The 27008-nt window shown below is 42.2% G+C and overlaps 1 protein-coding gene across 2 annotated transcripts in view; it reads right to left on the reverse strand.

The window, feature by feature from the left end:
• Window positions 1–11308: 11308 nt before the first annotated feature.
• CYP3A76 (cytochrome P450 family 3 subfamily A member 76) overlaps window positions 11309–27008 on the reverse strand; it is a 43528-nt gene continuing 27828 nt past the window's right edge. The window contains 6 exon segments of one of the 2 annotated variants that reach the window (NM_001075888.2): window positions 11309–11520; window positions 13812–13974; window positions 16215–16441; window positions 19108–19268; window positions 22611–22677; window positions 23722–23849. In NM_001075888.2, the coding sequence (NP_001069356.1) occupies window positions 11425–11520; window positions 13812–13974; window positions 16215–16441; window positions 19108–19268; window positions 22611–22677; window positions 23722–23849 (842 nt within the window). In that variant the 3' untranslated portion in view covers window positions 11309–11424. 2 annotated transcript variants of the gene reach the window in all.

Genomic DNA, 27008 nt, shown 5'->3' on the forward strand with positions numbered 1-27008 from the left:
TCCCTGGTGGCTCAACTGTAAACAATCTGCCAGCAATGCAGGAGATCCAGGTTTGATCCCCGGGTTAGGAAGATCCCCTAGAGAAGGGAATGGCTACCCACTCCAGTATTCCTGCCTGGAGAATCCCATGGACAGAGATTGAAGGACTCCTGTCCATGGTGTTGCAGAGAGTGGGACACAATTGAGCAACTAAGCACATACACACACTGGGTACCTTTAAGGAGGGTCATGCTAAAATCCCCCATGTACATATATAGAAAGTGAGACTCAGTGACTGTAAATGGCTTCCCAACAGCTATTGATCAAAACATGTTATAAATAATATGAAGAAAGATGGCAAGTGTTCTGCTCTGAAATGCCAATATTCAAAGTTTGCAGTTTCATGATGAGGGTCACTGTGAAATAGTGAGACTCAAGGCTGAAGCAGCAATTTGGTTAAAAGTTCGGCTCCTATCTCCATGTCTAACCCTGCCCAGGGGCTCCTTCCATGGGTCTCCAGAATCAAGGACTTCATCTCACCTCAGGAGAAACAAGGACAGATGTTTGTCATGACAGGTGCTTGTCACCTGTCTATACTCCCCACTAAGAGGAACACAAAATACATCCCCAGGAAGAGATTAGTGTTATCTGATAACTACTGACAACTTGATTCACTCAGCTAAACCCACAGCCTTTCTTATTCTTCTTGGAAACAAATTCCTTGTGGAAACTATATACTTTCACCTTCCTCCAAAATGCATATGCCAATATGATGGTTTTCTCATTAAGCCTTACATACCATCACCTTCCCAATTCACCTCAGGGCCTGGTCCAGCTGGTTGGAATCTATCCCAGGGGCAATAGTCTAGTCAAGTCCTGAGAAAAATGTGTAGCCAGAGCCACATCCTAGCAAAGGCAAATGGCCTGCTCGGCAAGGGGAAATAACAGAAGGCATGGTCTTTGTGCCCTTCGTTCCACAGCCAGACACACCTGACTTGAAAAGTCTCACTTACGAAGACCGTGAAGGAAGACGTGTGCCTGAAGAGCACCCCACACCTCACGTCTCTCATCTGGTCATTTGTGTAGTGACGGCCTGGCATGGTCAGAGCTCTATTCCAAGTGCTTCATGTGCAGATGTGACCAAGATCCTGATATTACTCAGGTGGAAGATAGAAATAGACAAGTATAGTACTGCCAAGGTAAACTAATTATACATGTTTTAGAAACAGTGTCCTCATCAACAATACATGGCTTATCTTTTCAGACCTCAGCAATCAGTCAGAGATGGAAATCAAAGAACACTCATGGAATTGGGCATTAGGCTCAGATATCAGGAGAGGTGAGCAGGGTGTCAGGGATTCAGTGACGCAAGAGGCCCTGTCAGTCTGCTATTCCTCTCCTTTTAGAGATGACTCCTCTTCTGGGAAGCCTGTCCTGACTTCCACTGGCTGAGAGAATTGCTCAGGGTATGAGGAGGCCATATTTCTCTGGATTGATGTGTGTGTTAGTTTCCAATTTCACAGATCACGGGTCTGTAACCAGAGCTCTGCCCCAACACAGACAAGGTGAGGGCCCCTAGCAAGCCAGTCAGTAGGGGCTGGGATGAGGTAGTGGGATGTTCTTTCTGACCCACACACATCCCATCATGAAGAAACACACACACATATGCCCTTAAGCAGAAGCACTTCCATGGACTTCACAGCAAAGAGAAGAGAAAGACCTCAACATGGCTGCTCACTTTCTACTCCATTCCTGAATTTCTCTTTCTTGATAAATGAATCACTAATATCTCTACGACACTGTATACCTTAGAAAGTTCTTTCACATCTCTCAATTGATTACCTTGAAAACTATGTGAGGTAAGCAGTGTTGGGGTTATTTGATTCCCACTTTACAGATGTAAAAACAGAAAATCAGGGTGGGGAAGAATCTTGCCCAAATATTCAACAATAAATGTAGGATGTGGAGCTAGATCTCATAATTCTAAATTGTGCCAGTGACATGCTTGCCTGGATTCCAAGAGGCCTCCTGAAATAACTTGGCAGATGGTGTCAACCTCTTATGGGATAAATATCTCCATCATGCTTCTACTGTTGTTATAAATGCTAGAGCTGTTTGTAGCCACAAAAGAGAGAGCAGATGACTAAATTTTATGTATTCATGAACTCACGGTGTCAGCAGATAAGGGATGTTGCAAATAGTCCTGACACGTCACAATCAGAATCATCTGGGTTTCCAAGAAAGCAGGAAATGAAAGATGAATGAAACCAAGGAGTGAAAGAGGAATCAGAGGAGGCAGGCAAGTTTCAGAAGACCACAAGGAAGGGAATTAATGACACAGGAGGTGTAAAATGAAAGAAAAGATCAGCATCACAGTTTAGCTGCAAAAGAGGAGCAAAGTGTTGGCCATCTCTCCTAATCAGTACAGTAACCTTCTAAGGAGTTTTATCTGACCCTAGACTGGCCTCACCCAGGAAATTCCCTACTCTGCCATGAGACAGGGCCTGGTAAAACATGAGTCATGCATCATTCCTCTATTACTCAAATCTCTCCAACCACTTGCATCATCCACAGAATTAAACCCAAATGCCATGGGGCAGCTATTCAAGATGGTAACGACAACCCTGTATGCGAGACAGCAAAAGAGACACAGATATATAGAACAGTCTTTTGGACTCTGTGGGATAGGGAGGGGGGCATGATGTGGGAGAATGGCATTAAAACATGTATATTATCATACAAGAAACGAATCGTCAGTCCAGGTTCAATGCAGGATACAGGAAGCTTGGGACTGGTGCACTGGGATGACTCAGAAGGATGGTATGGAGAAGGAGGTGGGAGGGGGGTTCAGGATGGGGAACACGTGTACACCTGTGGCAGATGCATGTTGATGTATGGCAAAACCAATACAATATTGTAAAGTAAAAAAAAATAAAATAAAATAATAAATAAATAAATAAAAGACCCATGTTGGATGTTTAGGTCACTTTCATATCTTGGTTATTGCAAACAGTGCTGCAATGAGCAAAGGGCTTCAAAGTAGCCCTTTCTTGAGATAAATGGCCAGAGGTAGAACTGCTGGATTTTACGGTAGCTCTCTTTCGGCTTTTTGAGGAATCCCCATGTTGCCTTCTACTGTGGCTGCACCGAGTTACATTCCCAGCAACAGTGCAGGAAAGTTCCCCTCCCTTCACATCATGGCCCACATTTGCTTCTTGTCTCTTTGACAATTTGTCATTGGACAGGTGAGAGGTGCTTTCTCTTATGGGTTTGACTTGCATTTCCTGATGATGAGTGATGCTGAGCACATTTTCATGTGTCTGTTGTCATCTGTATGTCGTCTTCAAAATGTCTATTCAGGTTTTCTGCTCACTTTTTAATCAAGTTGTTTGGTTTTTTAATATTGACCTGGGGTATTACACTATGTGAAATAAGTCAGAAGGAAAAAAAAGAAACAAATACTGTATGATTTCACTTATATATGGAATCTAAAAAACAAAGTAGAATACAGAAAAAGACTGTATTACAAAAATACAAAAAATACAGAAAGAGATTCACAGATCCAGAGAACAAACAGGTAGTCGCCACAGGGGAGGCGGGTTGAGGGACAAACAAAATGGGTGGAGGGAATGAAGAGGTAAAACTTCCACATAGAAAATATATGTCACTGGGATATAATGTTCACACAGGGAATAGAGTCAATAATATTGTCACAAATTTATACGGTGACAGATGCTTGCTGGTCTTACTAAGGTGAGCAAATTGCAATGTATTAAAATACAGAATCATTATATTGCATGCCTGAAACTAATGTAACATTTTATGTTAATAAGAACTCAATTTCTTAAAATAAATTAATAAATAAATGGTGAAAAAAGATCTGTGTGCATCTGGCCACTGCTGACTTCTTCAGGCTTGTCTCAGCTCACTTCTAGCGCAAACATGATGTTTTAAGAAAATGGTATGATGTGCTGTTCCCAAGCCCCCTAGACGACTGGTCTTCTTGTGTCTACACAACCATTCTTCTATCTGAAATGGGTCCAATCCATTTTCCATCGTGAATTCCTAGACTTCCTCTGGGAGTCAGCCAGGGCACCATCTTCCCCAGTGCCCCTTGTCCTGAACATGTAGGTGGTGGGGAGGGTCCCACTTCTGCACGATCACAGTTCTCACAGTTATCACGTGGAAACATACTAACTCTCAGACCACGATATCCATTGTAATCCATGTGCAGGGGGAATGTCAAAACTACACAAGCCTGGGTGCACCCGAATATCTGAAATTCATGGGATGAAGTCAAATACAAGAAAATTGCATCTATTACTTTAATTGTTGCTGAGAACTGTGAAAAATATTAGTTGAAATATTAAAAGCAATAGCCTAGATCCTAGGGAACATAATTGAGCAAAACCAGCCAAAAAATAGAAAGCTAAACAGTCTCAAAATTCCTTTAAAAAGTAAGTGGAAGTCAAATCTTCTTCAAGGAAACATCACATTCAGAGAGTTTTATGGTAATCTTCAAGAAACACATATGTCTTAGCCTGCTTTCCCAAGAAAGGAGAGCTTGAAATACAGGCTTTCGTGGTACTATCTTCTGGGGAATTTGATCCAGGGGAGAAAGAGTGAAGGAAAATAGGAATATAGCATGGAAGAAACATCTATACCAGATTCATTACCAATCTGGCCAACATTTGGTATCAAAAGCAACCAACTCTTTGATCAACTGACCATCTTCTGAGAGGCCATACGACCACTCAGAAGATGCAGCCCATCCAGGGGAAGAGGGAAGAGGGTACTCACTGGTTTCCCTCTCCCTTTGGGAAAATGTTCCTCCCACAGAAAAGTAATTCTCTAAAACTTCTGTATTACAGAAGAATTGCTAGTCTGAGAGGCACAGTCAGGCTTCACTGCACGAATTCAGTTGGAATCCGGGCAAAGATGGTCCCTGTAGTGTGGCGGGAACAGAGACCATGGCAGGTACACTAGTTCTCTATGCTGTCCAGCAGATTATCCCCAAATACAGCCCCTTGAAACAAGCATTGACTGTGTCACACTCCTTGGGCTGGGAGTCCAGGCGTGGCTTACCTGGGAGCCTCTGGCTCAAGCTCTCCCCTGCTGTCAGGCTGGGCTGCCTCTCATCCAAAGTCTCACTGGGGAAGGACCCCCTTTCAGGTCCTCCAGGTGGTCTGGCAGGATTCAGATCGTCACAAGCTCGAGGATTCAGTTCCTCACTTGCTGTGGCCCAGAAGCCCCTCAGATCTCTGCAACCGGGGTCTCTCCACAGAACAGCTCACAACATGGCAGTCGCTTCCCCCAGAGTGAGGGAGTGAGAGGGGGCACCCAATTAATATTCTACTCATTAGAAGCAAGTCACCTATCCCAGCCTCACCAGTGGGAGGGGGTTAAAGGGGGCATAAGTGCTAGCAGGCAGAGCCATTGGCAGCCAACTGAGAGGATGCCATCGTAGAGGTGAAGCTAAGATTCTGAGTTGTCACATAAAATTAATTCAATCATGCCTAGCTCACTCTATGAGGACAGTATGAACTTGACCCAAATAGGACAAAAGTGAGACAAGAAAGAAAGACTACATTTCGCTCTTACACACAGGCTTCAACACAAAACTTCTGAGCAAAATAAAGCCAGTCAAATCCAGCAACAATGATACACCATGACTAAGTTGGATCTTTAAGGGATGGGAATACCAGACCACATGATGAGAAATGTGTATGCAGGTCAAGAAGCAACAGTTAGAACCGGACATGGAACTACAGACTGGTTCCAGACCAGGAAAGGAGTACGTCAAGGCTGTATATTGTCATCCTGCTTACTTAACATATTGCAGAGTACATCATGCAAAATGCTGGGCTGGACGAAGCACAAACCGGCATCAAGATTGCCACAGATGACACCACCCTTACGGCAGAAAGTGAAGAACTAAAGAGCCTCTTGATGAAAGTGAAAGAGGAGAGTGAAAAAGGTGGATTAAAACTCAACATTCAGAAAACCAAGATCATGGCATCCAGTGCCATCACTTCATGGCAAATAGAGAAACAATGGAAACAGTGAGAGACTTTATTTTCTTTGGCTCCAAAATCACTGCAGATGGTGACTGCAGCCATGAAATTAAAAGACACTTGCTCCTTGGAAGAAAAGCTATGACCAACCTAGACAGCATATTAAAAATCAGAGACATTACTTTACCAAAAAAGGTCCATCTAGTCAAAGCTATGTTTTTTTCCAGTAGTCATATATGGATGTGAGAGTTGGACTATAAAGAAAGCTGAGCGCCGAAGAATTGATACTTTTGAACTGTGGTGCTGGAGAAGACTCTTGAGAGTCCCTTGGATTGCAAGGAGATCCAACCATTCAATCCTAAAGGGAATCAGCCCTGAATATTAATTGGAAGGACTGATGCTGAAGCTGAAACTCCAATACTTTGACCACCTGATGTGAAGAACCAACTCATTGGAAAAAGAAAGACTCTGGTCCTGGGAAAGATTGAAGACTGGAGGAGAAGAGGACAACAGAGAACGAGATGGTTGGATGGCATCACTGATGCTATGGACATGAGTTTGAGTAGGCTCCAGGAGTTGGTGATGGACAGGGGAGCCTGGTGTGCTGCAGTCCACGGGGTTGCAAAGAGTTGGACATGACTGAGCAACCGAACTGAGTTGGATTTTACCCTGAAACTCAGGGGTGACTAACAAAGAATAAGTATTAGTATTAGTTATCAGGTTAATTGATTAAAAGAGAAAGGTCTTATCATCCCAATAGCCTCAGAAAACACATTTATTAATATTCAATATATCATTTACGATAGAAGACTGCACTACTAGTAGCAGGAATTTCCTTAATGTGATAAAAGTATCTACCAAAACCACCTAACAAAACATCATTCTTCATAGTATAAAAGCATTATCTGTTTACGCCATTTTACCACATGCACATACAGCCTTTTCAAAAACTGTAACCTCTTTAAGTACCTAAAATCCCATCAATTAATTTTATGCTGGAAACAAAAAGAATGTCATTACTTGTTTTTGTCAGAAACCCAGTTTGTAGATCCCAGGTGAACAATTCCAAAAAGTCACTGAATAAATTAAATATTTTTTTACCCTTTGAGAACTGACCACCATGGGTTCATTCAGTGGGTTCATTCAACTGAGATCAGCTGGGTTCAAAAGCTGAGTTCTTCACCTTTAGTTAGAACATAGGCTCTTATGATAATCAGATAGAAAAAATAAACCACCTCCCCAGAGAATAAACAAATCCTCCTCATTAGTGCATACAGCACCAAGAGTTTTCTAAGTAGACATGTCAGCACATGCCTGCCAAGCCCAGTGATTTTTTCCAGGGGCCCTGCCCAGCCAGTTCCAGCCCACACCTTGAATTCAACACAAGATGCCCTATTCTGATTGGCCACACAGTTACCTCCGTGGTCATGTGCCCTGGGTATCAGTCTGAGCTATGCCTGGTACTATGACACAACATGGGGACAAAGTGTGAACAAGACCGTCACAAAGGGCGCTTACCGAGGTGGGGTGCTCCATGCACGCAGACACCTCCAAAGGCATTGGAAGGCTGGGAAAGGCAGATGGGATCCAGAGCCTCTGTAGGGATGGGTGGGCTTCCTAGAGGAGGTGACACTGATGCAGTGCCACAGACAGAGCAGAATTTGCCTAAGGAGAGAAAGAGGGCATTCAGGCTGTGAGAATGGTTCATCTTATCAAAATTATCATTGCTGAGTATGTTTGTTATTTCTTGGTTACATGCACAATGTCTAAATCAACCAATTTTTATTACTGCTAATAAGGAAGTGATGAGGTCACAGGCCAAGTTAGAGATCCTGTAATTCTAGGGCCAAGGTTCCACCCTGGACAGCTCAACAGGAAGCTGAAGGCTGTGCAGGATGTCTGGGAAAAGCCACAGGGCTTTCTGGTATTACAGTGACCTGTCTTGAATTTGTTAGGGTACAGTCCTGAGATTAAAAACATTTACCAAGGTGACACTGACTCGGCACAAATCAACCATTCGGTGCCATTTAGCACATTCACAGGGTCGTGCCACCACCTCCTCTAGTTCCAGCACACTCCCGTTCCACCAGAGTGCACTCCTGAGTCCATAAGCAGCTCCTCCCACTCTGTCCTCTCCCAGCCCCAGGCCACCACTCGTGTACATTCTGACTCCATGGATTTGCCTCTTCCAAATGCTTCATATGAATGGAATCATGTAATGTGTGGTCTCTTGTCTCTGAATTCTTTCATTTATGCATTTTTAAAGTTAATTTCTCTTGCACCATGTATTAGGATTTCACATCTGTGATAACGGAAGAAGCAACTATTGTATGGATACATCACGATCGGTTTATCCATTCATCCACTGGTTTGCCTTGTGTCTACCCTTTAGCTATTGCGGAGAGTGGTGTTATGAACATGAAGGCACATGTCTTTGTTTGAGAAATTGTGTTCAGTTCTCTTAGGCATCTACGCTGGTGTGCAGTTGCTGGTAATTCTATGATCAGTGACCTGAGGAGCTGCCAAACTGTTCCACACAGTGACAGCTTCATTACATCCTCACTAGCCAGCAACAGCTGAGGTTTCCACATTTCCTCTACATCCTTACCAACACTTTCATTTTCCCTTTTTACAAAATAACCATCCTGGTGGTTGTGATGTAGTAAAATTTCTGGGATTTTGACTTTGTCCTACCAATGTTAGTTAATAATCTGTGAGAATTCAACCAGAGGCAGAGAGGGCAAGTGAAGGGTGTGGTTGGGAACCTGGTCCACCAGGTCCCAGAGGCTTCTCTGGGCTCCTGGGACACCTATTCTCTCTACTGTGTACACAGCTGCCTAGAAGGCATCCATAGAATGTGACTGATGTGTGGGCCCTAGGTGGGTTATTTAAACCTGCTCAGCCTCAGTTGCCTGATCTTTAGAAACAGGGTAAATAATTATGTCTTCCCCTTCTTATAGGAGCCCAGATCAGACCAGACCCTGATCTGTGACCTGAGGGGCTTAGGGTCTGAACCTGCTATCAGAGTCCTGGTGTCACTGGGGGAAGAGAACATGTGACCTTGCCCGTCACACACCTGATCCTTAGCAAATCCTCTAGAAATGTTCACTCACAAGAGCTCATATGAGTTCAAGTAGTAGCCAAAAAGGGCAAGCATTATAGAGTAAGCACAAGTTATGAACTGTGTTGTTTGTTAGCAAAAGGAGACATGAGTTCAAGTTGTAGTTGAAAAATAAATAAAAGGTTGGGAGTTTGCTGACTCTGAATCTTTACCTTTTCCTTCTGCTGCTGCTAAGTCACTTGAGTCGTGTCTGACTCTGTGAGACCCCATGGACTGCAGCCTACCGGGCTCCTCCATCCATGGGATTTTCCAGGCAAGAGTACTGGAGTAGGGTGCCATTGCCTTCTCTGACCTTTTCCTTCTAATTATGTTTAAATGCCCCCTTTTCCACCTGCTGTGTGAGGAGCCACTGAATCATAAATGTTCAGGACGTTATGTCCTGGATTCTAACTGGGGCTGGGGTGGGGGATCTGTCCAGCTGTACGAGCTCAGGGCCCTGAGCAGGACCTCCAACCCTACCTTGCCCACCCACCACACAGATGCATGTTACCTATATATATCTGTCATCTATCTATCTATATCAGCTATCTATCTGTAGTGCATCATCCAACTAACTAGCTGTCATCTGTCTACAAAGAAAAGCAGGATGTTCACTGATACATGCAGTTCCAATCTCTGACTCTAACGGGTTTCTTCTGGTTTCTCCTTTCCTGGACCAGGGACTCCCTTTTCTAACAGGGAAAACGTGTCTTCCATTATCCATAATATGTTTACTTGCTTAATCAATCTCCCTTTGTATAGCTACTGCCACTCAGCCTTTTTCTACCCCTGATATCCCCCTCACCCTCCGTGGTTCTCCACACCCTATTTAGGCTCTGGATACCCTAGCCAGGTCACTCTTCTGGGAAGACACTCTTTGCTCCTTGCCTGGACACCCATACCCAGGCTGCGCAGCTGTTCCTGTGGACACTGTCCCCCCTCAATCTTCAACTTGGAGCCACTGAGCCCCCCTTCTCTGCCCACACCCTGGAGGGTAAGGCTGTCAGCCTTCTGTGCTCCCCCAATGGCTTTAGGACTGGACTATCCAGGAAAACCCTAGCCAGGAAGGGGTTGTGGATGGGAGGGGCAGAAAAGGGAAAGGAAGGGCTGTGTGCAGCTTCTGATATCAACTGAAACTGACCAGTGACTGTAGCCTTTCTCCTCAATCAGCTCACCAATCGACCATCTTTTATTCCACATTCATTATGTTAAGACAGTTGGGAATTGAGGATAGAAAACAAAGACACTTCAAGAAAACCTGTTTCCTGACTTTCAGAAATACCAGGGGAGATGAGCTGAAAACTTGTCATCAAAACTAATAACATAATTATATGTGCATTTGTTGTTATAAAAAATATGTGCTCAAAAAAAGTAGATTTAAACCATGAAAGATAGCTCAGTTGGTAAAGAATCCACCTGCAATGAAGGAGACCCTGGTTCAATAACTGGTTTGGGAAGATCCTCTCGAGAAGAGATAGGCTACCCATTCCAATACTCTTGGACTTCCCTTGTGGCTCAGCTGGTAAAGAATCTGCCTGCAACGTGGGAGACCTGGGTTCGATCTCTGGGTTGGGAAGATCCCCTGGAGAAGGGAAAGGCTACCCACTCCAGTGTTCTGGCCTGGAGAATTCCATGAACTGTGTAGTCCATGGGGTCACAAAGAGTTGGACACGACTGAGCAACTTTCACTTTCATACTTTCTAAGAAATGGGCAAAACACTGGAATAATTCTTACCTATGTAATATAACAAACAGCAGTTTTGAAAAAGGCCCCACCCACCAGGAATTGTGACGGCCGTGTTTAGTCACTGGCTCTCTCTGATTCAGTTGTACACATTCCCCCTAAAGTGTAGGATGGTATCCTAACACTTTTGTAAAGAGATGTTTACGGAGTTCCTCAATAGAATATTAGATTTGAAATATATAAAATAAAACCTGTGATATATTAAAACACGTCAGAACTTTAGTCACCACAATAATTCTTGTTTTCGTTAATTCGCTGATAAAACTGTTGAGACACTTTCTTTCTTGATTGTTGCTCTGAAGGAGTAGATGTTACTAACTGGGGGTGGGTGGAGATGGTCCTTTGAGAATCAGATAAGCTGAGTGTACGTATCTGGCCCTCATTAGTCACCTCTTTCATGTTACACAATATATAACACCACACAGACACTGAGAAAGTGAAACAAATGTGCAGATACCCTAGTCATCCAGCAAGTGAAATAGATGAAGGCCGTCTTTATTTCTGAGTTTTATCACAAAGTAAATCAAGTCCCCTGAAACTGTGGGACACAGCTCCTTGAAGAACAAAGCCCAGGTCCTTAGGGGAAGTCAAGCTCCACTTATGGTCTCATCTCTGAGCACAACCTTCAGAACAATGGGTTTTTCCGGTCTTAAAAGTCCTTGACTTTTTATTTTCAAGGGGATCTGCAACAGTTAAGAGAACCAATGAATGAAGCACCACCACCAAGAGAAGCAAAATAGGCAAGACACATTACAGACAATAATGCTTTACAACCATATACAAGCTACTTTTAGCATCGTGTATCTTTGTTTTTTTTTAAACTACCAATTCAATGTGTTTAAAAGCTATAGGGATGGACAGGCGGTCAATGTTTCCTTGATTAAACTGTAACAGTTTATGGCTTTCAGAAAATTGGTCTATTTAACTATTGTTATAAAATATATGGGCATAAAGTCATTTCTATTACTCACTATTCACTTTTAAAAGTTGTTTTAATTCCTCTTTTACTGAGATATAAATGATTAATGGTAAAAAACATTTGACTTACATATATGTGAAATTACTACCACAATAAGTTTAGTTAACATCCACCACTCATAAGAGATAGAAAAGGAAAAAATACTGTTTTCCTCTTTTGAGCATTTTTAGGATTTACTCTCTTCTACTATATAAAAATGTCAACTATAAGCATCAAGTTTTACATGATATCCCTGTACTTATTTATCTATAATCAGAAGTTTGTACCTTTCGATCACTTGCATCCAGTTTCCCTTCTTTATCTTTGATTCTCTGTACTTATTCTGTAAGTTCTGTCAAGACTGGATAGTGAAAGCATTCACCCATCATTCTTGCACAAAATATTATTTGAGCACTATGCCTATGAAGCATTTTGCCTGTTTTTTTAAACATGCCCTGGTTCCAAGTGCAGGGCAAATGGTGAACTTCTGAAGACCTACAGTGGTTTGTCTGAGATTTTTAGCCCCTTTCTCACCCAGTCACTCCTTCTGGGTTGGGGGAACCAACAGAGTGACCTTCTAACCTCAGTTGACTGAAGGACAAGCAAGGAGCTGTGGAGGGAGAAGCCCCAGCCCATGGGGTACTGGGTGGAGCTTGCAGCGGCATCTGCCCTTCCCAGGTGTGCCCGAGGCCCCCTTTCTCTCAGGGCTGAGTCCGCTGTGTGTGCACACTTACAGGACGCCCACACAGATGCCTGCAAGTAAAATGGAAACATCTCTATCCTCCTCTTCCCTGAGAAAACTACTCAAAGGGAGGAGCTGCTTATTAAATGTATGACTCCTAGAAATAAGCCTTATTTTAGGGCCATGCTTGAGATGAATCAATGCCAACTGTTCTGTGTGCTCCTCAGAGAGTGATTCCGGGTCTTTCTATAACTGCAACAAATTGTTTTTTTAAACTTTCAAGTGGTATGTATTTCCCCTGCAGGTAGACACACATAAAACAAGCAAGAACACAGATGACATTTGATAAATTTTTAAAATTCAAACTGTTCCAAATTTGCGAGTCACTCCTTAAACATTTGCCCGATGACGTCAAGACACCACTGGGCGTTTATGGAAGGAATAAATGAGGGGATAGAGTTAAAGACCTTTTAAGGTACAAGGAAACAAAGAAACCAAACTGGTTGGTTCAGTGACAAAGTATTGTCAGGTGGTAGGACCCGTGACGCCAGCCTGTGGTACCTGTAAACACAGCAGAGGGGAGAGTGGGCTCTGGCCTGGATGGGGAGGCTGCATGGAGGGGCTCAGGACTGAACTGGAACTTGAAGGGGGAGAATGGACTGTAGGGTGGACAGGAAGGACATACAGTCATTCTGAGAATGTAAAGGGAGCCCAGCTGGATGGCAGCAGGATTCCTGGCAGGTGAGGGGCTGTCGGAGCCCTTCCCATCCGGCAGAAATGTTTTCACTCAGGGATCACTGTGGCTGCACAGGAGAATCAGTGGGGGTGCTCTCGACACCACACTCTGGGGAAATTATTTTAGAGAGTCTGAGATGACCTCGGCATCGGGATATTTCTCCCCAGTAATTTCTTTATATAAATAGTGGCTGAGAATCACTGTCAGGAGAGCTTCTGTAAGTTCCCGTGGAGAAGGGCATCACTGAAAAGTCATGACATGGTCATCACTGCTCTCACGACTTTGTACAACATTTTTCTTCCTTCTAGTGGATGTGACACCAAATTTAAAAGTTGCTCAAATTCACTGGACTTTGTGTAGTCATGTCGTGCTAACTGCCTTGACTCTAGATGACTTTACAGTTGGGTCTTTATGAAGCCACAGACTTAGCCCTCCAGGGATGAAAGACAGTTAAAGGTCACAGATGGATTCAGACAGATTCTCTTTCTAGTAAGCTAAATTATTATTTGAATAGATCACAACCTTATAAACACAGAGATAAACCTCAGTTAAAAAATTCACAATAAAACATTACTTATGCAAATAATGAACTGCTAACCTGTGTTTCTTTACAAGGTTTGAAGGAGAAGTTCTGCAGGACTCTGACAACAGCAAGTTTCATGTTCATGATAGCAAACCTCATGCCAATGCAATTTCGGGGTCCAGTTCCAAAAGGCAGGTAGACGTAAGGATTTATGCTGTCCTTGTTCTTCTTACTGAACCTGAATCCACAACAGTAGATGAAACAAGTGAATGAAACAGAAAAGTCACAGGAATTCTAGGTCTGAAGTTTTAACTTAAATCCTCAACCAGTAGCATAAGGGAGACTCCTGTGGGTGGGTGACTGAATCCTGCTGTGGTGATTTTGCTGTGAGAAAGGTAAGCCCCAGGGCCTTCCCATTCCCCGGACCCCACAGGAGCTTTCAGTCCTGGTGAGCAGATGAGATGAAGGCTGTTTAAAGAAAATGTATCTTTAAATATGAAATTTACACTCAGGGTGGTGAGATGCTCACGCTCTGAAAGGCAGTTAGGAAATGAGACTGATTGCAGGAAGAGTGGGTTCCTGCCTCCATGAACACTTACATTGGTCATGTGTTCAGAGACAAAGGAAGCAGGGAAAATGTCTCTAAATATTTCAGTTGTTAGTTTTCTATTGTTTTCTCTTTGCTTCCTCTTGTGTGGGTATGTCTCTCTCCCACACACAGAGGTTGCTGAGGTCAGTAGACTGATGAGGGCATGTGACTCAACTCTACTCTGGGTCAATCACGGATTTCCTTGTCTGTTCCACAAACTGATAAAGTCCTTGATGGCTAGACCTCTGCTTTATTCAAATTTGACTCCTCAAATTTGGATTTGGACAAGTGATAATGACACTGTGGTTGTATATATTTTAAAGAGTCCCTATTATACAAAATATTCTGGAAGAATACACTAAACATGATTCATAAAACTTGTGCCTATAAACTATACTGTGTATATGTCAAAACTCTTTATAATTGGCTTTAACATTTGGATTTCTCACTCCCTCGACCAGACCCTGACACACACAGGTGAGCACTAACTCTCTGGTTGACGGCTGAGTGAATCAAAGGGAAGTACAGTGAGTGGTCTCTGGTTTTAGGTTTCTGATGCTGCAGGAGGGGAAGTTGCTGAGCTTGAGGCAGACACAGAAGTTCCCCAGTCCAGAACAGAGGACTTGGTGGACTCTGACTCTTCCTTCAACAATGCTACGGGTACAGGTTATGCTAGTACTAGGGACAAAAGGTGAACGAGACACAGTCCCTGCTGTCAGGGAGCTTATGGTCAGGAGCTCATAAAATGCTAGATCCCAGATAGTGCCCTAAAATATTCAATCCAAATTTTGTTCACCATAAAATAAATGGGAGAGCATCAATTATTTCCAGAATCCCATCTGTGCTCAAAGCAGAACCTGTCTCTGAATTCCCAGAAGACAATGGTTAACCTCTCCAACTGGGGTATCTAGATGTCTAGAGAGCAGAGGACTTCTCTTTGGAAGGTCAAAAAACATGGAGGCGAAAGGGAGCTGGCCCAGGTCTACAGCCACAGACAGAACCAGGCCACCTGTGTCTCCTCCATCCTCACTGAGGCTGCTGGAACCACCTGGGATGAGACCGCTAGGTCCTCAGCCTACATCCCACAATAATAATGGAGGAAACAGCAGCCAGTGTTTAAAGAAATGGAAATGTGGGAACGTTAGTGACGAATTCAAAGAGCTAAAGAGAACAGACAGAAAGACTTAAAGGAAATAAAAACCAATACACCTAAAATAACACAGCTGTTAAGTAAATTATAGCAGGTGTAACAATCATATATATATATATTAAAAACACAGAATTCCATTTATACTTTACTGTTAAATATAGTAAGCAATTGAAAAATAAAACTATATATAATGTCATTCTAAGTTTGAACAATCTGTATATGCATAGAAAAACGTCCTCAGGACTTACATTGCACTATTAATGAGGCCTATCTTAGGCTATTGGACTTCCCTGATGGCTCAGGGGTAAAGTATCCACCTGGCAATGCAGGAGACATGGGTTTGATCCCTGGGTTGGGAACATCCCCTGGAGAAGAAAATAGCAATCCACTCCAGTCTTCTTGCATGGAAAATCCCATGGACAGAGGAGACTGGTGGGCTACAGTTCATGAGGTCACAAAGAGTCGGAAATGACTTAGTGACTAAACAACAAAAAAGCTTAAGGTTTTAGGAATGCACACAACTAAAATTTTCTGGTTGTTTTTTTTTTTTTTTTAGTTTATGGTTGGTAAAATTTTTAATCAAATAATATCATTCTTGGAAAAAGCAAAGACATTTAACAATAAAAAGATGTAAAATAAAATGATTTTATAGTCACATATTTGTCACCCACAATGAGAGTCATCAGAATACGCTCTGAGCAACAGGATGAGAAGGGGCCCCTTCCCTGGGCTCTTGTACCTTTCAGGACGGAACTCCTCAGGCTCTGGCCAGAGCTGTGGGTCTCTGTGAAGCACAGAGATTGGCACCGTCACCGTTGTCCCTTTGGGAATGGACACCCCATGGATTTCCACATCCTTCTTACAGAACCTCTCAAGTCTAACAGCAATAGGAAACATTCTGAGAGTCTCATTCACCACCATGTCAAGATACTCCATCTGTGCCAGGACATCATAGGTCGGAGGCGCCTGGGAAGAAAGAAATAGATTTTGATAAATTAAGATATCAGATCAACCTTCAACTCCATCTATGTAGACCTACTGAAATGTTAGGAGCTCCAGGGAATAATTTGAATTGGTAAAGGATCCTAGCATTTGTATACATTACTATCATGTCCTTTGACCTCTCAGTGCCCATTGAGATGAAACACCACAGGTTATCAAGGAGTGTATTTTCTCTCTTATGAAAACATGACCGACAGACTAGGACTCTTACTCTTAAGTGAAAAAGTCCAAAGTCAGTGTTTCTTTTTCTTTTTATTTTTTTACGACAGTCTCACAAGATTTTATTTTATTTTTTTAAAAGAATAGATGGAATTTTGTTTACAAAGAATCTGAAAACAAGGTTCAGTTCAGAGGGTCAGGAGACATGAGCTGGTCAGGGATTGCTTGACAGGGAACCATAGAACTTAGTTTTTTTATTCTTTTAATTGAAATATAGTTGCTACAGTTCAGTTGCTCAGTCGTGCCTGAGTCTTCGCGACCCCACGGACTGCAGCCTGCCAGGCTTCCCTGTCCATCACCCACTGAGGCCACACAACCGCACCAAGGCAAGAGCGTGTAAAAGAGCAAATCCCCGATTCTCAGCTGAAGACTCCTGACTGCGCATTCTCTTCATCACACATATACAGTCTGGAAACAATATATGAAAACTCTATAAATAATTTGGGGAGAAACAAGTTCCTTTCTAAACCAAATCTGCAAATGAAGAGTAAGATTGGGAACACAATTTCAGATGCAGGGAGGTTACAAGAGGATCAGAACCCCACCGTGTGCTGCTAGAAGGGTCTCTTATTTTCCCTGCAGGTGTGACCCTAAGGCCTGAAGGTCTAAACAAGCCATTGCAGCCCCAGGGTCCAGGTCTCCACACACCACAAAGAACTCCAGTTTGTGCTGAGATTTGAAACCACTGGGGGTGATACATGGCTGTCACGTGGGGTTATATTTAAGGAGCAACATTATAGAGGGTAAGAGTGGCTCAGGAGCCAACACCCTGGATCACAGCTTGACTAGATCACCACCATGTACACGAGTAGTGTCTGGAAGTATTTCATCTCCCTGTAGCTCAGGTTTCTCATATGTTACATGGAGACAGATGGAGCTGACCCTCCAGAGGGTTGTGTGGCAGAGACACTCACTGCTCACCCAGCATCCATGTCGGCCCCATGAATCCCATCCCACTTGAGGTTATGGCCAAATCATCCTTGCCAACAGGCTGTGAACTGAGGTGATTATATCAGTTCAGAGACAAATCAGTTGAAAACCCAGTAAATAACTCTCGATTTCCTTATTCCACAGAAGACAAGAAGGCCTCATGTTCCTGACGAGGCAATTACAACATGGTGGAGGCTCTGAGTCAGTTTTCCTGAGTGACTCTGAAGCAGAGCTGTCCACTCCATCCCCCACTAGCAGTCCATGTTCAGCGTGTACACATGGGTGATGGAAAACTGTGCTAGGAAAGCCCCTGAGATCCCAGGCTTGTCTGTTACCGAGGCATAAGCTAGCCTCTCCTGACTCATAAAGAATTTCTTGAAAACTAAATGCATTTATAAGTAGAAAGTATTTAGAACAGACATATAAAGTAAGAAGCACATATCAGCCAATAGTACTAGTATTATAAGTATTCTTTTTAAAAATTTTTTAATTTTAATTGGAGGCTAATTACTTTACAATATTGTGGTGGTTTTTGCCATATATTCACATGAATCAGCCATGGGTGTAAAGGAGAGAATGCAATGCCTTAGCTAGCCTTGGTCTGTTAGTGACCTTTCAATCTTCTTGTAATCAAAAGATTCCCAATATGGGGTTTACCAGAGAAGAAATATTATCTCTAATTTCTGCAGGCCCTACAAAGTATTTGAAGGACCTAGGATTTGAAAGGTCATAAGACTTGTCCGAAACCAGTCAGGTCTCATACTCATGTCCTCTGTTTCCTACCATATATCCTTTCTTGTACATCAGGCTTCACCTAGTCTAAAGTTTACACAGGGCAGTAGAATGAATTAATGGTCCCAATTCTCCACCATTTCCTCTGTCCATTCCCTTCGCCATTAACTCTGTGGTGCCCTCCCATTCTGACTCAGGTTGGTCAGGTGGCTCACTTTGAACCTCTGGAATATTCACCAAATGTAATGCTACCAGAGTTTTGAAAGTCACCCATGGGATTAGGCCTCTTGCTCATGACATCTACCACTGCCTCGAGAAGCAGACATGTGGAGATTGAGACACGTGAGGAGCATGTGTGGAGCTGAGTCAGTCCAACCGCTTATCTAAGGCCAGCCTAGATCAGCCAACACCCAGACCACAGCAAGTCCAGCCAATATCAATAGATAAATATGCAGACACCGTGAACTTGGGCAAACTCTAGGAGATAGTGAGGCACAGGGAGGCCTGGTGTGCTACAGTCCACGGAGTCGCAAAGAGTCCAAAATGACTTAGCGACAGAACAACAACAAATGCAGACACCAGAGAAATAAGTGCTTACTGTTAGTTTGGATTCTTTTCCACTGCACCACCTGGGAATGGAGGTAAATGATTTGATGCTTATGCTTTGGGCAAAACCTCCTGAGAAGAGGAGAGAAGACAATCATGCGAAGGCTTCACCTTCCCCCCTCTCTCCAGGTATCCTCACTCACCTTATTGGGGAAAGTCGCATCAATCTCCTCCTGCAGCTTCTGCTGGACATCAGGGTGAGTGGCCAATTCATATATAATGAAGGAAAGAGAAGTGCTAGTGGTCTCATAGCCACCAAAAATAAAGATAATACTCTGGGCCATGAGTTCTTGGTCAGAGAGAGCTAAAAAGAAAGTCAAGACATTTTAGGTAAAGCATGGCAATGTAAAAATCACAGTTTAGATGATGAGACATTCCAGTGAAACTCCCAAACCCCTAGGGGAAATCAGGTAAAAGTAATTTAGAGTCAAACTGAGAGCGATTTCCACTCTGTGTCTGCCTCACAGAGCCAAGAAAAAGCCAAGAACTGTCTTAATTGAGTTTTTCCCAGGTCTATACTATTCTTGGCCCTCTGTTCCTGGCAATTTCACGCCCCCACCAACACAGCTGGGTATTTCAAGAGATAGCACTTCTAACTTTACAGTGTTATCAGCATGTCCCTTAGAGAGCTGTAAAAGAACTTTAGCTCCAAGTAAAATGGAGCAGCATTCCCTTCTAGAATATTTTAAATTATTCTAGTTAAGGTGCAGCTTGATTTAAGAGATTTATGATACTAAGGCTATATGATAGGGGAAATTGAATTATATTTTATCAAAACATTTCCAGGAACATGAGAGTACAATACTGGGCTACAGTTAAACTCTTGCTACTAAAAGAGTGGTCCATGGACCAGCAGCATGAGCAGGATCCAGAAGCCTAATACAAATTCAAAACTATGGAAACAACACATGAACTTTCGTGAGATGTGGAGATGTATGTGAACAATGTAGCCTGAGAAGCATGGATTATGCCCTTGAGAGGCATCAGGTAATACAAGACCTGGGGCACAAGCCTTCAAGGGGTGATCGAGATATGTATAGAAGCTACAGAAATCAACAAAAAGCTTAAAGAGTTGTGATGATCCTAGTCTAATCAGTGACATTAAAATAGCAGAAGAAAGAATGTGTGCATATAAGGACATAGGCCAGTGTGAAATATAGAAAAATTAGGTCCAGGGAGTAGAATTAGCAATGCTGATTCAACTCTGGCCTGAAGGTCATCCTCTCAGTATACATCCCCCCTTTCTGCTCTTCTTTATTCTTACCAAACAGCCCTGTGATTATACACTGGTCTCCATTTTTATTTTCTCCCAAGAGATCAAGCATGCTCAGGCTCTCAGCTATTTGATGGGACTGAAGTAGGATCTTTGTTACTTAGAGCACTCAACTCAACGTGGTACCTACCCCAACCAACTGACTAACAATAAAAGCAATATAAAATGAGTGTAATAAAGATTTAGACAGTTCTAGTTCCCCAATGATGTTATGTGTGATGTTATCGTGGATAAATTCAACCATCAAATTCATTCCCCAGTTAGCATAAACCACAAAATACTCAAAGTTTAGAGTTGTGCTGTCTAACATATGAGTCTTCAAGTTTTAATTAATTAAAATTAAATACAACTTATCATTCAGGTTACAGTAGCACTAGTCACATGTCATGGGACTTCCCTGGTGGCTCAGATAGTAAAGCGTCTGCCTACAATGCGGGAGACGCAGGTTCAGTCCCCGGGTTGGGAGGATCTCCTGGGGAAGGAAATGGCAACCCAATCCAGTATTCTTGCCTGGAAAATCCCATGGATGGAGGATCCTGGTAGGCTACAGTCCATGGGTCACAAAGAATCGGACACAACTGAGTGACTTCACATTCACTCACTCAGTGTCATGTCAGAGACTTATGTCTAGTGATTACTATATTGAACAGAGCAGATATCAAATATTTCCTTCATCACAGAACATTGTATTGAATAATGTACTTGGAAAAATGATAAATGATAATAATAGATAGATAGAAGTAGTGTACACACAGGAATAGACATATTGAGAATGGGCTGGAATCAGTTTATCCCTGCTTTCAAGAACCAACTTTATAAAATTAATAATTTTGTGAGGTTATCACAAGTTATCACAAATTTTGTGAAGTTATCAATCCATTGGTAGCTTCAAATTAATCATATATGAGTATTCATGTCATGGAATTAAAACACACCAGGGTCTTTTTGTTTGAGAGAGAGCATGTTTATATCAGTGATTTGAGGTAGATACAGAAATCTTTTTTATTTTTACACCTGGGTAAAAGTAGTTAATGTTCTGAAAGTTGTCCACTGATGATCTAGAAGCAAAGAAACCCTAGTAGCAATGAGCATTTCGAAAGCCCAAATTTTGGGTTCTAAATACCATTTCTCACTAAATGGAACCAGAACTTCTTAGAGAAATGGCTGATTCCAGGGGAAATAGAAGAGAAAGCTAGGATGCCTTGCATTGGGAAGTGAGGAAGTTCTTGGAAAATGATAAGTGAAAAGGATACAGGATACTCTGTATACCACAGTGGTGACACACATCATTATACATTTATCAAAACCCATAGAATGTACAATACCAAGATTGGACCCAGGTGTGAACTATTGTCTTTGGGTGATAATAATGTATCAGTGTAGGTTCATTGATTATAACAAGTGTATCACTCCAGTATGGACTTGAGATATTGAGGAAGGCTATATGTAGGTGGGGGCAGAATGCATATTGAGAAACCCTGTACTCTTCAATTAAGATTTTTAATTTCTGCCCAAAAAATGGCCTATTGAAAACATTTTTTCAGGAGAAAAAAGTAATACATATATAGGAGCCCACTTGAAAGGGCTCCAGTGTACAAACCTGAGAGAATTTGAGAATCAAAATGAAGAGTGATGTGACACAGTAAGTTAGCTATTCATGAGATATACTGATATAAATAAATAAATGACTGGGGGAGAATGGAGAGCTCTCCCTATGAAAGAACATCAGCTCATAAATACAGAAGAATGATGGGTTTAGAAGGGCATGTTTTAATCATCATAGTAACAATGGTTTCAACCAAAAGCCATCCATGAATGGGTGACATCCATGAATGTCCCGTGGGTGACAACTTGAAGAGGAATAGAATATTTACAGTTTCAAAGTCTTTTCCCAGAAATTACGTGTTAATAACAAAGGGGAAAAAATTATACTTTACAGTAGACTAAGCTGGTGAAAACAGGTTTAAAAGTGTTCCAAGTTAAGGTCACCAACACTGGGGCAATGTGCCCCCTGATGAATGAAGGGATGAAGCCTTGATGCAAATATTCAGACAGAGGTTCTGACTTGGTGGGTCTAGAGGAGCCTGAGAACTGATATTGGAACCAAGCTCCCCAGAGGTTCAGCTGTAGTGATCCACATCATAACTGACTTCTGGGCATGACATTCTTGTTATCCTTGTCCTTCGAGCTCTGAACAAAGTTGTGCCTGCAAACTTCTAGGAAGTACCACGGTCTATTCTTTCTTTCTGCACGTGTCTTTCTTCAACTTGACCTAAATTCCCATCTGCCTGGAGAACTTACTGCACATTTTCAGAACTGCCCCCTACCTCTGCATCTCCCCACTGTGGCCCCTCTGAAGCTCTCCTTGGTTACCTTTATGATTGTCTGTTTCTTTGGAATTCTGGGAGTTAATCATCAGCTGAAGAAAGTCCACACGCGGCTGTAAGCAGAAAGAATTTCTATGAAAGAAAGTTACTTGTGAAGTCATAGACAAATCAGCAGTGCAGTATTTAACCTCTTTCCTGAGAGTATGGCCCCTTACAGAGCAGAAGTCTGACTAGTATTGCCTGAGTCCTCAGTGAACTAACATTCACCTACAGACCTTGGAGAACATGACGTTTCCCAGAGAGAAACCTGCCATCATGTCAGCGCTTTTTGGTCCTCACTCTTTCTGATCTTTTTTTTCTCTGGCTTTTGAAACAGCTTCCTTGCCAAAGAGTTGCCTGCTGTCTCTCCTGTCACACCTGTTTGTTCAGGAGAAAGTCCATAACTTGGATCCTTTTTTTCCTTCCAATTTTAATTCCTAATGAATTACCACACAAATTAATCTCCTCACAGGTGCAAAGTACATTGGCAGCTGTTATTGAAGCATCTTCAAGGCCTTGACCCTTTTCAGTGACATCCTGGGTACAAAACCCTCTGCTCCCCTGACCTGCAGACAAGCTTGTGTCTCAGGCCTCATGGAAGCGAAGGTGGGTTAACCAGCTTGCAGCCTCATGGCCCAGAAAAGACCCCTGCCCATGCCAGACTAGGAGAGGGCTGCAATTTAACACAGAAGTCACTCCACCAACTGACTGATGAGGCTTTCATTGCACAATCTATAAAATAGGAGTCTTGGAAACAAAGTGGATTCTTTACCAGTATAACATTGAGGAAATTATAATATCAGTAAAATCATTTTTAAACTAATTCTTATCCTTTAACAGTTTATTGAATGGAAGTGATAAAGCTTTTATCTCAACAATGCTTATGCAATGACATATGAGTATGCATTCCTACTATTAAATTTAAACATCACTCTCTGGCTCATTTTCTTATTTCTTTCCCAACCTCCACAATGATATATTAATAACTCCCCAGTTCTAAAATCTATACTTCTCTACCTATCTTTTTAAAACTGCAGAGAAGTACACAAATCATATGTGTGGAGGTAAATACATTTTCAAAAAGTGAACACCCTCATGTAACCACCACCAGATTTTACCTTTTGAGTATCTTTGAGGCGACTTTCTTTTATCTTTTTTACGGATGTTGTCAAAAAATTCACAGCACTTTTTGGAAATATGCTGATATTTAATACTTCAAAGATTGGGATAAGGAATGGAAAGAGTACTGAAGAGAAAACATAAAAGAAAAGCACAGTAAAAAATCAAAATTTACACAGGAAGTATAATTACACAGGAAGTATAATTTGCTCTATCAGAGAAAGATATCAGAATCATTCCCACTGTGACCTTTGCTCAGACTTCCAAGCCAGTGACTGAGCAAAGCCAAGTCCACGTATGGAGTCTTCACTATGGTAGTGAAATCAGTAGTCCCTGCTGCCTTTTGGAATGATCAAGGAAACAGAATTATATTCCTTAACTTGGTAGTTTTTTATCTATTTGATCAGAGTCTCTTTGGATAAACCACAATAGTCTGCTACTCTAATTAACCATTTCATTCAAACAACAATTCAAGATAGAAATAAAACAGTATGTGCCTTTCAACCATAATGGAATTAAATTAAAAATCAATAACAAAAATTGGGAAATTCACAAATAATGGAAATTAAACAATACACTCCTAAATAACCAATGAGCTGTATACTATATCAAAAATGAAACCAGGAATTACTTTGAAATAAAGAAAAATGAAACTATTACTTACCAAAATGAATGGAATATAGGAAAAACATTGGTCATGGAAAAGTTTAAGGCTATAAATGTATACTTTTATAAAGAACAAAGATCTCAAATCATGAACTTAACTTTCCACCCTAACTCACTGAAAAAAGAAGAGCAAACTCAACCTAAATCTAGACTAAAGAAGAAAGTAATAAAGACAAGAAGATAAATGGATAAGAAAGCTGTGGTACATATACACAATGGAGTATTACCCAGCCATTAAAGAGAACACATTTGAATCAGTTCTAATGAGGTGGATGAAACTGGAGCCTATTATACAGAGTGAAGTAAGCCAGAAAGAAAAACACCAATACAGTATACTAACACATATATATGGAATTTAGAAAGATGGTAACGACAACCCTGTATGCAAGACAGCAAAAGAGACACAGATGTACAGAACAGTCTTTTGGACTCTGTGGGAGAGGAGGGGGGGATGATTTGGGAGAATGGCATGGAAACATGTATAATACCATATAAGAAATGAATTGCCAGTCCAGGTTCGATGCAGGATACCGGAGGCTTGGGGCTGGTGCACTGGGATGACCCAGAGGGATGGTATGGGGAGGGAGGTGGGGGGGGTTCAGGATGGGGAACACATGTATACCCGTGGCGGATGCATGTTGATGTATGGCAAAACCAATACAATATTGTAAAGTAAAAAAAAAAAAAAAAAAGACAAGAGCATAAACTAATGAAATAGAGACAATAAGCAAATTTGGAAAACTCAGCAGTGCCCACAGGACTGGAAAAGGTCAGTTTTCATCCCAATCCCAAAGAAAGGCAATGCCAAAGAATGCTCAAACTACCACACAATTGCACTCATCTCACACGCTAGTAAAGTAATGCTCAAAATTCTCCAAGCCAGGCTTCAGCAATACGTGAACCGTGAACTTCCTGATGTTCAAGCTGGTTTTAGAAAAGGCAGAGGAACCAGAGATCAAACTGCCCACATCCACTGGATCATGGAAAAAGCGAGAGAGTTCCGGTAAAACATCTATTTCTGCTCTATTGACTATGCAAAGCCTTTGACTGTGTGGATCACAATAAACTGTGGAAAATTCTGAAAGAGATGGGAATACCAGACCACCTGACCTGCCTCTTGAGAAACCTATATGTAGGTCAGGAAGCAACAGTTAGAATTGGACATAGAACAACAGACTGGTTCCAAATAGGAAAAGGAGTACGTCAAGGCTGTATATTGTCACCCTGCTTATTTAACTTCTATGCAGAGTACATCATGAGAAACGCTGGGCTGGAAGAAGCACAAGCTGGAATCAAGGTTGCGGGGAGAAATATCAATAACCTCAGATATGCAGATGACACCACCCTTATGGCAGAAGTGAAGAGGAACTAAAAAGCCTCTTGATGAAAGTGAAAGGAGAGAGTGAAAAAGTTGGCTTAAAGCTCAACATTCAGAAAACGAAGATCATGGCATCTGGTCCCATCACTTCATGGGAAATAGATTGGGAAACAGTGGAAACAGTGTCAGACTTGATTTTGGGGGCCTCCAAAATCCCTGAAGATGGTGATTGCAGCCATGAAATTAAAAGACACTTACTCCTGGGAAGGAAAGTTATGACAAACCTAGACAGCATATTAAAAAGCAGAGATATTACTTTGCCAACAAAGGTCCATCTAGTCAAGGCTATGGTTTTTCCATTGGTTATGGATGGATGTGAGAGTTGGACTGTGAAGAAAGCTGAGCTCCAAAGAATTGATGCTTTTTAACTGTGGTGTTGGAGAAGACTCTTGCAAGTCCCTTGGACTGCAAGGAGATCCAACCAGTGCATCCCTAAAGGAGATCAGTCCTGGGTGTTCATTGCAAGGACTGATGCTAAAGCTGAAACTCCAATACTTTGGCCACCTCATGAGAAGGAAGAGTTGACTCATTGGAAAAGACCCTGATGCTGGGAGGGATTGGGGGCAGGAGGAGAAAGGGACGACAGAGGATGAGATGGCTGGATGGCATCACTGACTCGACGGATGTGAATCTGAGTGAACTCCGGGAGTTGGTGATGGACAGGGAGGCCTGGTGTGCTGGGATTCATGTGGTCGCAGTCAGGCACAACCGAGGGACTGAACTGAAGAACAATAGAGAAAATCAATGAAACCAAAAGCTGATTATTTGAAAAGAACTTTTAAGCTAGTGAAGTGAAAGTTGCTCTGTCGTGTCTGACTCTTTGCAACCCAATGGACTATACAGTTCATGGAATTCTCCAGGCCAGAATACTGGAATGGGTAGCCTTTCCCTTCTCCAAGGGATTTTCCCAACTTAGGGATCGATCCCAGGTCTCCCGCATTGCAGGCAGATTCTTTACCAGCTGAGCCACAAGGAAAGCCCAAGAATACTGGACTGGGTAGCCCAACCCATTCTCCAGTGGATCTTCCCAACTCAGGAATTGAACCAGGATTTCCTGCATTGCGGGCTGATTCTATACCATCTGAGCTCTCAGGGAAGCCCTTTTAAGCTAGATTGACAAAAAAATAAAATAAAAAGAGAGAGAGAGAAAACTCAAATTTGTAGCAATAAAATGGAAGAGGAGAGATTACTGGTGACATTAAAAGTGAGAAAGATATAAAGGAATATTAGGAACAAGGTTCA

Source organism: Bos taurus, chromosome 25, assembly GCF_002263795.3.
Source record: "Bos taurus isolate L1 Dominette 01449 registration number 42190680 breed Hereford chromosome 25, ARS-UCD2.0, whole genome shotgun sequence".
NCBI lineage: Eukaryota > Metazoa > Chordata > Mammalia > Artiodactyla > Bovidae > Bos > Bos taurus.